The 17,845-nt window shown below is 43.8% G+C and overlaps 2 protein-coding genes across 3 annotated transcripts in view; one reads left to right on the forward strand and one right to left on the reverse strand.

The window, feature by feature from the left end:
• Window positions 1–17,845, forward strand: part of timeout (circadian regulator timeout) — a 175,250-nt gene that overhangs the window by 42,948 nt on the left and 114,457 nt on the right. The window lies entirely within an intron of this gene.
• LOC147658251 (uncharacterized) lies at window positions 542–5,662 on the reverse strand. Its single transcript, XM_086904053.1, has one exon. It carries the CDS (start codon window positions 5,409–5,411, stop codon window positions 2,460–2,462), a length of 2,952 nt encoding a protein of 983 aa, XP_086760179.1. The 5' UTR covers window positions 5,412–5,662; the 3' UTR covers window positions 542–2,459.

Here is a 17,845-nt window from a genome sequence, read left to right on the forward strand (position 1 = left end):
GTGGCTGGCATGCAATTATCCTTCTACAAAAGATAAATCGTAAAATATTATAACAGTCAAATGTGAAGCATGATGTAAATTTACGTGCTCCGTAAAGCGAAACAAAAATATTTCCTCGTGTCAGGCATTGTAGTAAAATTTCTGACATCAGAATAAAAATGAATCCGTATTCCGTGATTTATTCGGTGGAAACAAACGCATTAACGAATGAAGGAAAAAAAAAAAAAAAGAAAAGGAAAAGAAAAGAAAAGAAAAAAAAGAAAGAAAGAAAACATGAGAAAATGTTAACTTACCTGCGCTTCACAGTCATTATTATTCTCCAAGAAAATTATCTTTCTTAAAAGACGTCAATTTATTTCTCATTTATTTCTCTCGACTCTAAAAAAAAAAAAAAAGAAAAAAAAAACGACAAATCAAAAAATATATCGTAATTTATAAAACAACGTAAATATATCTCTAAAATATATTAGACAGAACTACGTCTAAAACGTAAACGAAAAATGGCGATCGATGAAAAGGCGATTCAAAATAATCCAAAAAATTGCATCTTTGTACATCGGTTTATTATCATAGCGGTACTTTGACACTGGTTATTTTAAGAAAGATAATGTCTAGCCTCTTCGTTATTTCTTATCTGCTTCTCTCTTTCACTCTTGTATTTTTTTTTTTTCGTTTTTTTTTTTTTTTTCTCTGTTTGTTAAGAAGTCTTGGCAACCGACCAAGCCGCCAGAATTAAGTTCGGAAGCTACGTTTCTGTACACTCGGTGTTGGCCGTCGTTGAGAGCGGTTTCCACCTCGCGATCATTTCTCTCTCTCTCTCTCTCTCTCTCTCTCTCTCTCTTTTTCTCACGCATACACACACGCGCTACCTCTCGCTCTCATCCTTTCTCTTTCTCTCTTTTTCTCTCTCTCTCTCTCTCTCACTGTCTCTCACTCTCGTCCATTCTCACTCTTTAGCCCTTTGCTTCTTCGTTTCTCGCATACTTTCTCCTCACACCATCTCGCCTTCTTCACTTACACTCCGTTTTCGTGCACTCGCGCATCTTTTCTTTTTCTTCTTCTTCTTCTTCTTCTTCTTCCTCTTCCTCTTTTTCTTCTTCTTCTTCTTCTCCTTCACCTTCTCCTCCTCCTTCTTTTTCCTCTCACTCGATCTCACAGCGTTCGATAAAAGTTCTTCCGGCCAGCAATCGCTCTCGCTTCTCCGTCTCGCACTGTCATTCAAACGTACAATTCGCCACCGCGAATTTCACGCCAGCACGTTCCTTGTGTCCCATCAATTTCTTTTCTCCATCTTCTCTCCACCCTTTCTCTCCCCCGTCCTTCTCTCACCACATTTCCCTCCCCGTACGTAGCCCCAGCCACGCTTCCAGATCACAGAAGTGGGGCTGGAACGCGCGGCGAGAAAAAAAAAGAACGCGTCCAATCCAGAAACGCGGCACGTTACAATTATTATTGTCACTGTGTGTGCTATTTAACGTTCCGATCGCCTGAGATCGATGCAGTGCGAGAGACTGCTTATTTTTTTTTCTTTTTTTCTTTCTTTCTTTCTTTCTTTTTTCTTTTCTTTTCTTTTTTTTTTTTAATTATTGCCACCCGTAGCGTTCGCCCTTGGAACGAAGATGCTTGCACGGAATACCGAAGGAAAGGAAGGACAAGCGTTCCTCTTCGGTTTTTTCGATCTTCGTTATGGTTTCGATACGTCACACGAACAGTTTTTCCAACGAGTTCTCGACGAGTTGTAGTCGACGACGAAACACTGGTTTTTCGAAATTTCACCGAATTTCTCCTCCTTTCGCCTCGAGTTCATCGGGGGATGGAGGAATATCGAGAGAGAGGTTTCTCCCCAGACTCGATGGGATCTCGGCCAACAGTTTCCTTCACCCAACTTTACCGCGTGCCCGACGCGTATTTCCCGACGGACAAAGCCGAATCTGGCGGTTATTCGGGAACTACTCGAAGCTTCCTCGAGAAGTAAGGTGATCCGTTCGAGCTTTGTTCGTTCCTAGCCACGATTGTTCAATGTTCACTTCAAAAACCGGTACACCGGTTAATCTGGTTCGTAGCCAGAAAACGTTGTTGAAAAGTACATATACATCATATATATTTATATATCCTTGATAAAACTCTCTATTTGAACGAAACGATCGATCGTTCGATATTTTTGATTCGTATATAAAAGTCTTTCTATTTTTTTTTTTTTTCACGTTCAGTTCGAAAATCGAAAGTCCTCCCAAAGATTCTTTCGGCACGAGCGGAAAGGAAAAAGTAAAACAAGTAGAGAGAGGGAGAAAAAGAAAAAGGGGGAAAGAAAAGAAAGGAAGAAAGAAAAAGTCACGTGAAAGTTACTTCTGCTAAATATCGGCGAAGTACACGTCCGGTAATCGCGTCCTTTTGACGCGTAATCCTCGATGTTCGGATACCTTGTCCCTGTCGAACAATCGAGCGTACTCGGATTCCGGTCACCAAAGCTCGGTGGTCGGGGTGAGCGTGTGCACCTCGATGTTCTCGTGGCGATGATACCTGTCCCTTCGCCTCACCGTTGCTCGTCGCGACAACACGACGGTGAGCGCGGCTGCCGCGCCGAGCGCAGCGCCAGCCAGCACCAACATCCCCGGATGAGCGCCGGCCGACAAAGCCTCCGAGACCCTGGCGTCGGAATCGGTCGCCCTCCTGTCGTTCAACTGCTCGGCTATCGTGTTCGAATCGGCCCTGCTATTCTCCCCGCCGCCGACCACCGCCGACCTCTCGTTCGCTCTCCTCTGCTTCTTTTCGGCCTGCTGCTCCCTCGACAACGGGCCAAGTTTCGATAGCTTCGAAACGAACGAGGTGGCGATCTTGGCCGACGATACCCCGAGTTTGCTCGGCCCCCCCTTGCCTTTCTCCTCTGTCCTATCTCTGTCTATACGATTATCCAAAGTTCCCGAATCGTTCCCCGTTCCAATAATTGACGCTTTTCCATCGCTCGTCCCTCCCCGATACGACGCCCCGTCGACGTCTATAATTGAATTTTTAATCTCCGCCGTGGCGCTCCGATCGACTTCGATAACTTTCTTAGTCGGCTCCTCCTCCTCCTCTTCCTTCCGTCCCGACGATCGGATCGACGTTACCAGCTCCGGAACCAGCCTCGTCGACGTTTCGATCGGGGTATCGGTGGAGGTGGGACGATCTGGATCGGGAGCCGATCGATTCGCTGAGCTCTCGGCGACGGTGACGATAGATCGATGAGAGGCGGCGACGAGGCGGGTAACGTTGGAAGATGCGGTTAGGTTATTAAAACGAGGCGAAGGCAGTTGGATCGGAGACGGAATCGATAATGTCGAGGCGGTGGGCGTGATGACGGTCGATGGGGCGGCGGTGGTGGGCGGAGGGCTCGGCGGTGATGGTAATTCGTACAACGGTGATCCGGACAATCGGCCAGGTGTATCGCATCGAGGCGAGCGAGCGTCTTTATCCGGTTGCTGGTGCTGCCTCACCCACTCGCCCAGCCAGTACAGTTCCTCGCTGCAGTTCCAACGATTCCCGCTCAAGTCGAGGACGCGCAGTTGGGGGAGCATGTAGGGCAGGTCGAATCTCAGGCTGGTCACGTTGGTTCGGGACAAGTTCAATTCGATCAAGCTCTTGCACGCGGACAACGCGGCGTCATCCGCCAGAAGCTGCCTGGCCAGGACCGGGCTCCTCGACACGTCCAGGTATACCAGTCTTTCCGGCGTCGGCACCGGAAACGCCATGTCGCTTTGCTCCTGTTGCTCGCCCCGAAGCGAGGTTAATCCCGCCATACGAAGCTTGGCGAGATTACTCGGCCCACTCAGGGTATTGGCCGGTAACGTTTTAACGGGATTATCGGATAGATCGAGTTCCTCGAGGACCGGTAATTGACCGAGCGCCCCCACCTCGATCACCTCGATATCGTTGTCGTTCAACGTCAACGATCTCAAGTTGTACAATCCTTGGAGATCGTCCGTTCTCAGCCAACCGATCGCGTTCCGTTGAAGCTTGAGGCTGGTGAGGCTGGTCGGCAGGCTGCCCGGCACCTTGGCGAGAACGTTGCCGGAAATGTCCAGCTCCTCGAGCACCTCCAACCGGCCGAGAGCGTCGTCCTCGATGTCCGTCAACCGGTTCTCCGAGATGTCCAATATCCGCAGGAGGGGATAACTGTCCAAGTCGCCCCCTCGGATCGTGGTCAATTTGTTGCCGGCCAACCTGAGCGCCCTGACCGATCTCGTGAGCGCGGCCGGAACCCTGGCCAAACCGGTGCGGGACGCGTCCACGGTCTCCAAGCGTCTGCCCGTGCCCAACAGCAACGAGACGTCCCTCTCCTTCAGAGGATTCTCGGACAGTTTCAGTATCGATAATCCCGGGAGCGGTTGCAAAGTCCCGGAAGCCGCCCGCGCTAAACCGTTCCTCGAAACGTCGAGCTCCCTCAATCTGTCCAAGCTCTCGAACCACCTGGCCCCCAAAACTTGTAGCTGATTCCCGCTCAGGTCCAACTTCTGCAACGAGTAGAGGGGTGTCAACGCGCTGTCGGGCAGATCGGCCAGCCTGTTGTCCGACAGATCGAGAAACTCCAACCGGTCCAGCCCTCGAAACGCGTCCTCGTGCACGTTTGATATCGCGTTCCTACGCAAACTCAACCTCACCAATCCCCCAAGCGTCCTAAAAGCACCGGCACTCACGTCTGTCAGCGAGTTGTCGGACAAGTCGAAACGCGTCAGCTCGCTCATATTCATCGCACGGCCTACCGTCACATCGTTCAACCGTGCCAGATTGTTTCGCGACAGGTTCAACGCCGTGACGCGCTCGAATCCGTGCCACGACACGTTCAAGAACACCAACGAACAGTTCGTCACGGACAATTCGTCGAGGTAGGGTAGAATAGTAGTAGTAGTAGTAGTAGCAGTAGCAGCAGCAGCAGCAGTAGTAGTAGTAGTAATAGTACTAGTAGCAGCGGTGGTGGTGATGGCCGTGGTGGTAGTGGTGGTGGTGGTGGTGGCGGTGGTAGTGGTGGTAGTGGCGATGATGGCGGTGGTGGTGGTGGTGGTGGCGGCGGCGGCGGCGGCGATGATAGTGGTGGTCGCGTTATCGGGATCCGTCGACGCATCGTCGGCCGTGGTGTCGTTTACATCGAACCGTTCGTCCCACGTACGATCACCGATCACTTGGAACTGAACGTTCAACGTTTCGCTCACTTCTAGCTCCTCGAACAGACCGATCACTTCGTAATCGTAGGCACCGTCCACGGCCAGACTCCTCGTCCTGGCCGGCAATTCCGACAATCCCGGCGCACGTCCACGACACTTGACGCGTACGAACACCGGCAAGTCCCTCTCCCCGCCGCTCTGATGACACTCGCACATATCTGGACACGCGGAACCGCTCGCCATCAAGGCGAGCAGTATGAACGGAAGCCACATCGCTTCCAGTTACGGCGATCTTCACATCTCGATCGGCCGATGATTAGTAATAATCCTGGAACCGGTCACGCCGCCACCGTGGGGAACCGCGAAACCGATCGGCATAGGCGCGCGTTCTCTCGCTCATCGACGCAAGATTCGAGATCGAGAGGGGCCGATTCGGATGCCGCCAAAACTCGTAGTTCGCGAGTGTACACCAGACCGATGCCAGACCGCGAGCAGACTATCAGCCGCGTCAGACGTGATGTCCATACGAAGGACTGACAAACACTGCGGCGCCCGACTCGTAGCTGCACCCGCCTCTCCTCTCTCTCGCCCCTTTCGGCCCCCGAGCCGGCTGTGCGCCGCCACCCTTCCCTCCAACCTTCTCTCTCCCTCCCTCTCCCGACCTTTCCTCCCTCCCCTCTCACTCTCTCTCGCCTATTTCTATGCACCCTATATAGACGTACGCGGCTCTCCACCACCACCAGCATCACCACCACCCCGACACTCGTCGCTTTTGCTCTCGAACTCGATAAGGGGCGCGAGCGCGCTTGCGTCCTCTGACAGTGTACCGACGACGACGACGAGCACATCGGTACAGGTAGGAGGTGGTATCCTTGCGATCTCACCGTCGTCCACGGCTCGCGCTACACTGCCTCCTGCTTCACTGACTCACTGACTCGCCTCGACTTTCTTAAACTCGATTCCGCGTGCTGGGATTTCCGGGGCGCGAGCAAATCGTTCGCGGCCTCCTCCAACCAAACTTCCACTCTCTTCTTCCTCCATGCCCATCCATCGGATCTCCATCTTTCCATCTCTCCCCTGTGCGCCCTGTGTTACTGCCCGTTGACGTTCAATTTTTTTCTTTTTTTTTTTTTCTCGATTTTCCTCCCTCTTTCGGACGAAACGATCGATGGAAAAATCGTCGGAAACGAATCTCGATGATTCGGGAAAGGATCGACGATGTTGGATACTGGCACGTGAGAGTGTGTATCATGACTATTTCTTCGAGCAAGGATTGCGCGGTACGTACAGTAGGAAACTAAAAAAAACTTTACCGTTCGCGCACTGCCCGACAGTTGGCTTTCTTAAATTCGATTCGCGTGCTGGGATTACAAAGGAGCTGAGGTGTAGTTCTCACGAAATAAGGCGAGAGGTCAGCATGCATTTTCCCAGCGTGCACGCTTTCTATCTCGTTACAGCGTTTTCGGCCAACGCGATTATTATCTTCGAGAGTTGGATAAATTTGCTGCGTTGCAAATTTATTTATACATCGGAATTTGAATTTTTTTCCTTCTTCGTTTCCTTTGATCTTTAAATATTTTTTTCCCTTCTTTTTTTTTTTTTTTTTTCCCAATATAAAAATCTTAATTCTAGACTGAAACATCACCCGGTTATCGACGTAACAATGGTAGAATAAACATTTGGAGAATTTCATAGCATCGCGAACGGTATAATTAAGCCTCCTTTCGCGCGAGGGTACGTGGTATGAGAAGTTGGTATCGTTTGTATAGTCAAAATTTAAACCACTTAAGCCTGATCCGCACGTCTAAGAAGCCATTGTTTTAGCCGGTGCCGGTATAATCCTACTTAGAAGAGAATGATTGAATAGAGAGTACTCGGAGAGAGACGAAAGGACGAGAGATTTACCCGTCAACTAATTTCACATTCTACTGCACGTTGTCATTTTCAATATCCTCTGTTTCCCTTCTGATATTTCACCGTGTAATTAAAACAAAACCGTTCAAAGCATTCGAAAACCTCGATCCGATATCATCATCTCCGACGATTGTTTCCGAGGGAATTTTTTTCCACAATCATTTTCTTTCCACCAAATCTAATCTCTTTGCAAAGTTTTTTCCTCCTTAAGTTTCTTTCCAACTTTATTCCAAAAGTTAAAAAAGATTCTTCGTGGAATCGTTGCAATATCGCGAGATATCTTGAAAAAAAATGGAAAAAAATACCAAATAGGATACTTTAACGTCAAGAGATACCTTATTGCACGTATATTTTCGTGCATAAGTACGACGCACACACAAGTTATCCTTGGGTATACACGAAGGCAAGCAGAATTTCGACTCCCATAAATTAGTTTCTCCGCGTCTCTCTAATCTCGTGGGAATTACTGTTCTACTTGCCGGACTCACGGATCGAACGTGATCTCTTGAGTTCGAGTTGGCTCCACCAACCACTCTTGATACACCTCTTCGATCGCAACGAACGATCGCAGATTAAGTTACCGCCGCTCCTGCTTAAATACTTCCTCTTCCCTCCTCACTTAGAAAGTAGGATTCTCGTTCGTCTCGAAGGATGTATCGAGGAGAGCGGTGAAGAAAGAACGAAATCGTGCAAAAAAGTTGGGCAAACCGGATGTCAATCACGGCAAGAAGTACGGCGTTGATTAAAAGAAAGGTTCCGCTCGATTAAACGGCGACTCGACTCGCTAATTTATCGCCTCGAGAGAGAGATGGTTCGTCGTCGTTCTATTATTCCGATGAAATATTTCCAGACACCTAGGATGAAACTTCGCTCATAGACGCGCCCTGTTTGACGGATTCCTCTGCCTTTACACACACTCGAGCCAATATCTCACGCGTTTACGATGCGTATGGGGGCTTAGATTTATGGATTTCGTGGTCTTGATGAGCTTTGATCGTGGACAATTGTGCATTGGATTTATTGCATTGGATCGTTGTCGGGAATTAATTGGAGGATCGGTGGTGGAAATTATCGAGAAGGTAGATATTTTTGCACAAGTTCGGAATGTTAATTCGTGGTTAATGAGGTGTAAAACGAATCCTTGTTTCGTCGAATGTTCGTTAACGAATCTTTAATTAAAGTCGATGAAACTAAGGGAGAGAATTCGATGGGATATTTATTCGTGCTGAAATGGCAGGGTGCACGTGCTGCGATTATTTGAACCGCGCTCGCAGTATCCACCTACATCTTTCACTACGGTAAACACGTCGTCTACTTACTCGTTGATGACATTTCAACTGGAGAAGTTTAAGTTGCTATTATTACAGTTATGAATCGACCGTTTGTTTATTTCTCGGGTTTGTAAACGAGGAAAAATTCGTATCGACGTTTCCGAGCAAGGGCTAATTCGCCGAGAAAATACGTTACTGCCTTATTAAGTGTTGTTATCGCGTGGAAACGTGCCAAGCGCCATTTATTTGAAAGCGTTGTTTCCGCATTGTGTAATCCTTGTTCTCTCATTCCTTGACGTTCTTTACGGAATTCATGAAAAGAAAAAAAGAGAAAAGAAAATGTTAACAACTACATTCGTTGTTAAATTATATATATATGTATATGTATCGATATTGATATTTTTAAAGAAGAAAACAATTCGAGCAATTTTCTCCCTAAAAATATTCATACATTTTGTCCCAAAGATACGTGAAAGATGGAAACGTGAAAAAAAAAAAAAAAACTTGTCACAATTCTTCAATTTCGCTTTTTTCCGCCATTCAGATTTCATTTTTCAACTAAATTTTTCTCCCATGGAGAATGGTTATCTACGCATGCAAAATCTTCCTCGTAGAAATTGGAAAAAAGCGGAGCATACCATTATTTATTTTCCCCCCCCTCCCGACTCTCTAGTTTGCATTTATGGGGGTGGACCATTGTGTTTGAAGAGCTCTCAACCCTCACTTCTACGCTCGCCACGCTGAATATGGTGGAAAACACAAGGTATCAGAGTAGAATAACTGAATCAAGATTTATCCCGGTATTATCGGGCCGGTTCGAAACAAACGATTTCGATGACGAGCGCAAACGCTGACTTCAAACACACCCGTTCGATTAAGTGCTCTGTAAATTGACCTGAAAATCCACGTCACTTTAAAGCCGGCCAGTTGCAAACGATGATTTAATCGTTCGAAATGGTCATACACTGGCATTTTTGATACGACGATTTCACGATCGCTTGAAAATCCTTCTGCCCTCCCCTCTCTCACCCATCATCGTAGTTACGTTTCAAACGAATTCTGATGAACGGACGAGGATCGTCAAGTTCTTCGAAACACTTGAAGAACTCGTCTGGTTCACTCCTCGAATTAATTTTTCCTTCCAATGCTATCCAAACTCGTGTCGTGTAGAAAACAAGTTTTCTTGTTGCTACGGCAGATGGAAATAACGCATGAACAATTTAAGTAACGCGAAGATTTCATCAAAGAGAGAATTATCCTTGATAATGAAATTAAATGATATTTTTGTAAAGGAAAAGGATATTGAGATTTATGCGTTTATTTAACTTTATTATTAAAATTGCACGAATGATTTATTATTTGTTTCTGCAGATTTTTATTTTTGTAATGCGCGATTGAATGCAGTATTTATTTGCAGTTAATACGCCATTTTTGCTGGAATTTGTTGTCCCCCAAAAAAATTGTAAATTCAATATTTGGAATTGAAAAATTCTGTATACTTTAATTCTTTCTTTTCGTGAGATATAAATATGAAAATTACTTTTTTTGCGAAAACAATGTAATTCAAATGAAATTTATATAGATTTTTATTACACTTGATTGAAAATAGCAATTTTTTTTAATATTTTTATAGGTATCGTTTAAACCGCATAATTGCCTTTAATGAAATATTGTTGGCATAACAAATAACAAAGCAAATTTCACATACGTGCAATTTTATTAAATTTTCGAAAATTACGAGTGAAAGAGAGAGAGAAAAAAATCGATTCTTGCCGAACGTGAGCGCGATATTTCATGGAATTTGATTATCGAATTTCCTGTTCCCTGATTTAGTTCGCTTCTCTTTATGGAATCCCGAGTTCAAAATTTAAAAGGCACTTTCTCTTGCATTTTTTTTTTTTTTTCAAAATCTGTATTATCACGCCGTACAGTTTTCGCAAAGCATTATCGTAAAGCATTTCAAAGTACATTAAAATACAAATTAATTGTAATGTTAAATGTTCCAGCGATGTTACGAAAATTATTTTCAGGAATAGAAAAATTATATACGCTTCTTTACATTTTCATTCTTCCATGAAAATTTTACACGAATTTGATTTGCTCTCGAGCTTCGATTCCTTTGCGAATTTGCGAATAAAGAAATTCTATCGTGAAAAACTTCTACAGAGGAAAGTGCGATGAATCGAGACAAGAAACTTTTCTAAAAATAGTTCCATCTACTTCGTTAATTTGAGATATTTTACCAATTTATTTTCGATACCGAATAAAATTTTCGCGCGAATGAATTTTCCAATCCGGTCGATTCGGCGAATCGAGGGATGAAATCAGTCGATATTTAATAAGAAATCTTCTGTATCGAATTATAGCAGCGGTATTATCGGGTCCAAAGTTCGGGGATAATTGGATTTTCACAAGTTTCTCGGACTAAATTCAACCCCCCCCCCCCTTAGAAATCCCCCTCTGCTCATAACGTAATAACAACGATAATTGTCTTAATCCCGAGAACTGCGCGATCATTGGCAACCGAGGGATTGTAATTGAGATACAGAGATATCTCGATACTTAATAACACTTCCTCCCAGATCGTTGCTTCAACGCTCCATCCGATCTTTCCTCCCTCTTTCGATCAAATCTTTCGATTTACTCCATAAATAAATCGGCAAGAAATTAGCAACAATTCGGGAATCAGAGGTAGCCAGGTTAAACAGATTGAAGTTCGTCGCGGGGTCTCAACAACCCCCGGGACAACTCTCTCTATCTCTCGGTCAGCGTGCTCGGCTATATAAAATTAACAATTCGAGCGAAACTCGTGAGTTTCGCGGTTCCGTGTTCACCCTCCCCGCCGAGGACACGGAATTAGAGAATGCGCAGAGAGAGAGAGAGAGAGACAGAGGGGGGGGGGAGAAGGTTTTTGAGCGTGGAAACAGTTTTGCCGACGCTGTGTCGCCCGAAAGTGGTGGAAAAGAGGGAAAGGGGCGGATTTCGGTGGTAGTGTCGGTTTGATAAGGGAAAATCTTTCGAGGCTCTGCGGCTCTCGGCGAGCGTGTAATTTCGCCGGAATGGAGGAGCGTGGAATCCTGGCCGTGGCTGGTTACAAAGTTACTTTTACGATAGCGGCCTGCCCGAATGTAAATGGGGACGACGTCGGTCGAGACCAAAAGGAGAAAATCGGAGCGACGGAAAGAGAGAGTGGTTGGTTGGTCGGTGTCGTGGAAAAGGGTGAAACGAGGGAAAGAGTGAATGGAAACGTGCCACTGAGGAGTGGGGGAAGGGAGAGTAGGAGGAGAGACGAAGGAGAGAGGGAGATGGCGTTAGGCGAGGGAGGAGGAAGAGGGTGGTGGAAGTAAAGGGGATGAGACTGTCGGAGTTTGTAATTGCAGCGGCTTTAACGCGCTGCTGATGGCCGATGGCAGCCGGGACTGGGGTAATGGTCTGCACCAAATGTCTCTTCTTGCTGTTGGGGAGAGGAGAAGATGTCGGGGAAACGCGAAGAAACTAGGAAAACGGTATATTCCAGAAGACGCCGAGGAGTGGAAAAGGGCCACGTGGATATTCTTCTCTCCCTTCTCCTAACCATTGCGCCCTTCCTTCCCCCCTCCTTCGTGCCACAGATGTTGGCGTCGAACGATGTATACCGTGTATTTCTTTACTCTCTCTCTCTCTCTCTTTCCTCCTTCTGTCTTTCTCGCAACCACCTTTGATCAGGATAGAGGCCGATACGCGTGCTCCTAGCCTAGGGTAAATATTTAAACGAGGATACAATGGTTCTGGGTTCTGAAATCCTGTGGCAAAATTCAAATGATACCGGATTTAGGACAATTTCCCGGAACGTTGAAAATTTATCGGCGGATAAATTCGCGAAATTTTCGTATTTCCCTGCCCTCGAAAACTATTTTTAATCAGGATTTTAATCGAAATCGCGTTCGGATATTTTATCCCGGCTGTACAAAATGAAATTTCACGTCAACGCTTCTGTTTTCGTTCAACGGAATTTCGCTATCTAGTTGAAAGTGTTTACAATATTTAATATCGTTGGCGCAATATCGTCGGAAGACGTGTCGCCCATTGAGCGCGCCACTTAACGCGCAAACATTTAAAGACACCTTTTTTTCCCCGCTCCTTCCTTCCACCTGAATTGTGTGTATACAGCGGCGAATTGTAGTACGTTCACACGCAAGAGCCGGAACACGGGACAAGCTTACCGCTGTTTTTCACCGCCACTTAATCCACGATTAATTCAGTCCACTACGTTTATACGTACTTCCCTCGACAAGGTAAATATTTTTGGCTCGGCGTTTTTACCATCCGCCGACAATACGAAAAAAAGCATCCTCTTACAAAATGCCTTTTGTCCACGAATATATTACTCGACAATTTTTCAACGGGCTCGAATCTGGAGACTCGCCCGCAACATTCTCTTTTTTCGATGTGTCTATAATTCAATAATAATTTAAGTAAATATCTCGATAATCAGGTCGGTACGTCGATTTTTCCGCAAAATTATCAGAGGTATAGCGACGAAAGCGAGGATCTCGTGAGTTGGATCGAAGATCGATTCTCGCCGCGATATCAACCCTGTTAATTAAATATTAAAGTGGTAATTTCACTCGAGCCGTCTTCCTAATGTACGTCGATGGCATGTTTAAGAGTCTTCCTTGATATTCACGCGACTCGGCGCAGAAGTAAGACTTCTTCTTATCTGGAAAGTAGGACGTGCCGGGGGAGTGGGATGCGCGGTACAATTTTTTAAAATTCGTGTCAAGCACCATCGTGGCAGGGAGTTGCACCAAGAGCAAGACGCGCGATCCCGAACGATAATGTTCCAGCATCGAAAGTCTCGAGACTTGCACCGTAAGACTTGGGGAGGGGGAGGGGGAGGGAGGGAAGGAATACGTATCGCGTTACGCCGCGCATCAAACTTTTATCGACGACGTTGTGTACGATCGTGAAGATTTTATATCGGATTTTTCCCTTTCCCATCTTTGCTCAAAACTTTTTTCCACCTTGCGAATTGCCCATCATTGGCCGGCCAATCCCTTATTTCGTTTTCCAATTCTCTTCGCAGTTTCGATATATATATATCGCCTATACGATATTCTTGTAATTCGGTTGATTGGTACATTTGGTGGAAGAAAATTCGATGATTCGAAATGATTATTCATTTCGAGAAACTATTTTTCATATCGGTGAAATTAAATCGGTTGTATCAATATTATTATTATTATTATTCTGCTCGAGCACGACGAATAAAAAGTTGTTTCGATAAAAAATGAAAAATCAAATAAAAAAGAAAAAAAAAAAAGAAAACAGGAAGGAAAATGCTTTTTGCTCGAAGCTTCGGTTTCGAGAAATTCGAGATTAAAAATTCGTTCGATGCATCGCGTGTACTCGACGCGTTTTCGTTTCACAGTTTTTCGATAATTAATTGAAGAAAGAATGGTAATTATGTTTCCTTGGGAATACGAATTTGTGAAATTTCTTTGCGGGGGAAAAAAATTATTCGAGTTATATTACGTTACAATCGTGATTTAATATACCGTGATTGAGTTATTAATCAATCTGGACATTTTCATATAATAGAAGGTCAATTTTTATTGACAACATAATTCTTCGAAGATTAATCTTTTGAAAAATAATTGGGCGCCGTTAAACGCTCGTAGAATGAGTGGTGAAAGGATTTGTCAAATATATAGATGCCATAACAGCGCAAGGATTAATGACTCAACTTGTATTTCGCTTATCTTTACCGACCAAGAGATTAGCGACTATTATTTGGAAAATAATCGAATATCGATCAAGCTGGACAACATTTGACAAGCTAATTTATCAATCATCAATCAATAGGATCCATGGATTACATATGGGTGCAACAACGACGAGAGAATTAACTTTCACGAGGGTGGAATAAATGATCGTAACGTCTCGATCTTGTTCGATAAAATTCATTCCTTGAAGATACGTCACGCAGAATACATCAGAGGATACGAAAACACCTGTACCGCGAGACTTAAGATTAAAACATCTCGTTGTAATTCTACAAATTCTAATTTCGAATCTTGTTTGCCGAATCAGCCGACGCGCAACTTCAAAGACACGCGAATAAATTCTCCATGGCGAAACATCTTCGTTATTTCGTTATTTACACTTGCGCTCCTATATTCTCGAAACTGTGGTGAGGTGACTGAAACGAGGCGTTCGCTCATTTCGCTGAATTCGAGGCGGATGCTCGTTGTTTTCCATCCGCTGGAAACGGATACGCTCGCGTATCCTTTTTTGAAACGGTTTCTATTTTCGTTAGAGGTACACCCGATCTTATATCACATTCACGGTTCCATACGGTTTAACGCTTACTTTCTGGACCGAGATACCACTCTGTTTCTCTTTCTTTCTGTTCGAAGTGACGTTTGGAAATCCGCGCTCGAAATGATTTTTAACGTCCAGGATTGAAACTCGTCTCCGACCAATGCTGCCCTTAATGGACGAAATGCCTTAGCATACGTTTTGCATTTTTTTTTTTTTTACGATGACGATTTGAATTAAAAAGTTGGGATGAATCGTGAATTTATATTGCTTTGATACAAATCTCTTTTTAATCACTAATATCGTTTCGACGATTGCTAATACACTTGAATTCGTTCTTCACGTTTTATAATTTTTACGAAGAAGAATTAAATCTGTGATTATCGTGATATCATCACGAATCACAATTTCGAAGGAAGAAGGGAAGAATGATTGCCAGATAACTTCTTCTTTATCGAACGGAAGACATATGATTTGCGAGTTGGAAAAGTATGGAATATATCGATTGTACGTGTTCAAACGATAGAAAGTTCGATTATCAATGGCGCGATTCGTCAAAACGTATTGCGTAATAAATTCCGCATTCCCGGAGAAATAATAGTCTCGATAGAAGAAGAAATATCTCGATATTCTTCCTGAATCAGTTTTTCCATCCTCTTCTGCAATTTTCCTCCCCGCTCTTTAAGGATGGAACACGGATGCATTCACGGTAAAAATGCAAACAACGCGTTTCGAAATTTCGTAGATTTAGGATCTATCGCCGCGGTAATATTTGCATTTCACTTCTACCGTTTTTATATACGTGTTTGAAGTGTTTCGAGGCTTGGTTAGACATTGCTCACCGTGACAAAGATTTGATGAATCTAGGTCGTCGGAGCAATAAAGAAACGGCACTTCTCTTTCGTATTTTAAATTTCAAATTGTTGACTACGCTCTCCAGGTTACAAATAAAATCCCTCTTCTCATCTCCTTCTATCATTCGCCCCTCCCTCCTTTTTTTTCCCCAAGTGTAAGATATTTATCTCGTGAAATTATAATAGAAGATTCTATTAAATAGGAAATATCCGACATTTCAAAGGGAGGAAGGATTCTCTTTCTAGGCAATGTGATAAAATGTAATGAAATATGGAAAGAAGAAGAAGAAGAAAGAATTTTCCACGGAATTGGATGTAACCTTTTACTATTAAAAACGCGATATTTTTTTGCCATTAATCATTAAAACGAATGATATACATATATATTCGATCCAGCATATTTTATATTATTCTTTTTAAACGAATCTATCGAGAATCTATCTTTTGTCTCGTCGACGAAAAGACACGTAGAAGATATTGAATCACATCGAATCACCGAAATTATTATTACGAAATCTTTCATCTACCGATAACAAATTAAGCAACTGGAAAATAATTGGAATGGCCGACGAGTCGAGTAATCACATCCTGTATTTATTACCCGTGCAATTTGCAAATTGATCGAATTACATCCCCTCTCGAAATAAATCAAGCATATAATTACGAAGAAAGCCGAGGAGAATCAGTTTTCACGAGTATTATTACGAAAATCTTTGAAATGATATTCGAGCAGAAATATTCGAGAGTAATATTCGTTATTGAGTGTCATTGAGGGGCGGCGTGAGGAATAAAAGGAGGGGAGTGAATTTTTATTTCAACGACATTTTTATCGGCGACAATAACGAAATGGATCGATTCACCGCGATAAAAAAAAGGTTATAAATCTCGATATCTTTTTCGAGATTCAAACCTCGATCTCGACGTTCAACCTTTGTCGAAGGCACGGTGAAACGCATGAGAGGGGCATGGAGAGGAGGGGAGAGCTATGGAGCTCTAATGCGCATTCTACCGAAAGACAGGTCTCCGGCTATAATGATCCACGAATTCAACGTTCAAAGGATCGCGGATGCACCGTGCTACGTGATTGTAAGCCAACTCACTACACGAATTCCGTGAGTTCTAGAATGCAAAAGGCGAACCATATCGTAGTACAGGCAAATATGATCTCTACAGGGCGAGGTATTCCGTGCAAATCCGAACAGTGAATGCGTATTCTGTGCAAACCCTTTCGTGCGAGGGATAATTAATATATTGGTTGAATGGAATGAATCTTTCTTTCGAATATTTCGATCGTTTAATCGTGGAAACGATCAGAAATAGAGAAATGGTAAGATTTTCTTTTTTTTAATCTCGTTTAATCGAATTATTGCTGTGTGTATTTTTTTTTTTTATTTACCGTGCGTATCGATTTTATCTGTGGACAAAGTGAAAAATTTTCGAAATTTTGATTATATCAAATATGAAACGTTTCATCGATGAAAAAAGTAGATGGAGCCGATATTTATAATTCAATTGACGTGAAATGTTTTAAAGTCGACAAGTTGGTACACCCCTAACGTGGACGACAAATTGTACGTGGCAAAAGTATATGCATACCGATTTAAAATAATAAAACTACAAACAGGAAAAATGGATATTTTTATGCGTTTTTTAATTAAAATTCAAAGGGCTTTACGTTCGTATATTGCTCGATATTATACTCGATGGTAAATTTCGTAAAATTACAGATTCGTCATTACGATATTTCATCAAAGTTTGATGCGTACGATGCAGAATTTAAAATATCTTTATTGTTATTATTATATTATTGCGTCACGTTATTATTCATCAGCCAATTGCATCGTCCAAATTATAAAATATTATTTATTTCTTCTTCTCCTTTTTTTTCTCCAAGATTTTTGTACTCGAAAAATTATCTTCTACCATTTATTCCTCTTCGTCTTATTCTTTCACGATCCAACTATTTACCAAGATTTTAATATCCGAAGCAACCGCTGCAAGCTTAATTTGAACAGAGTCTGCAGTCACGGTGTTGCAGTTTCTAATGAACGTGGCGAGGCGACAGATCGACCTGCAGCCACAGAGTTGCAGCCTTTGCGAACGATGGGGAGTAAAAAGGAGTCGGTATCTCACGGATGATTCACGACAGCCAGAATGGAGACAAGTACAAATGTTGGGAGAAACGAGTAAGGAATACGATGCTACCTGGGGGGTCATTTGATATTTCTACGCAAAGTAGCTCCGTTGAAAACGATCCTGAAATAAAGGTAGAGGCGCGAGGGAGTCATGCTCGCAAAGAGTATGCACTCGCCGAGGAGGGTGCACCTTTCCATGCTTTTACACGCCTCTATTTACGCGTATATATTGC

Source organism: Apis florea, unplaced genomic scaffold, assembly GCF_048593485.1.
Source record: "Apis florea isolate Af1SG1 unplaced genomic scaffold, ASM4859348v1 contig_2293_pilon, whole genome shotgun sequence".
Classification (NCBI taxonomy): domain Eukaryota; kingdom Metazoa; phylum Arthropoda; class Insecta; order Hymenoptera; family Apidae; genus Apis; species Apis florea.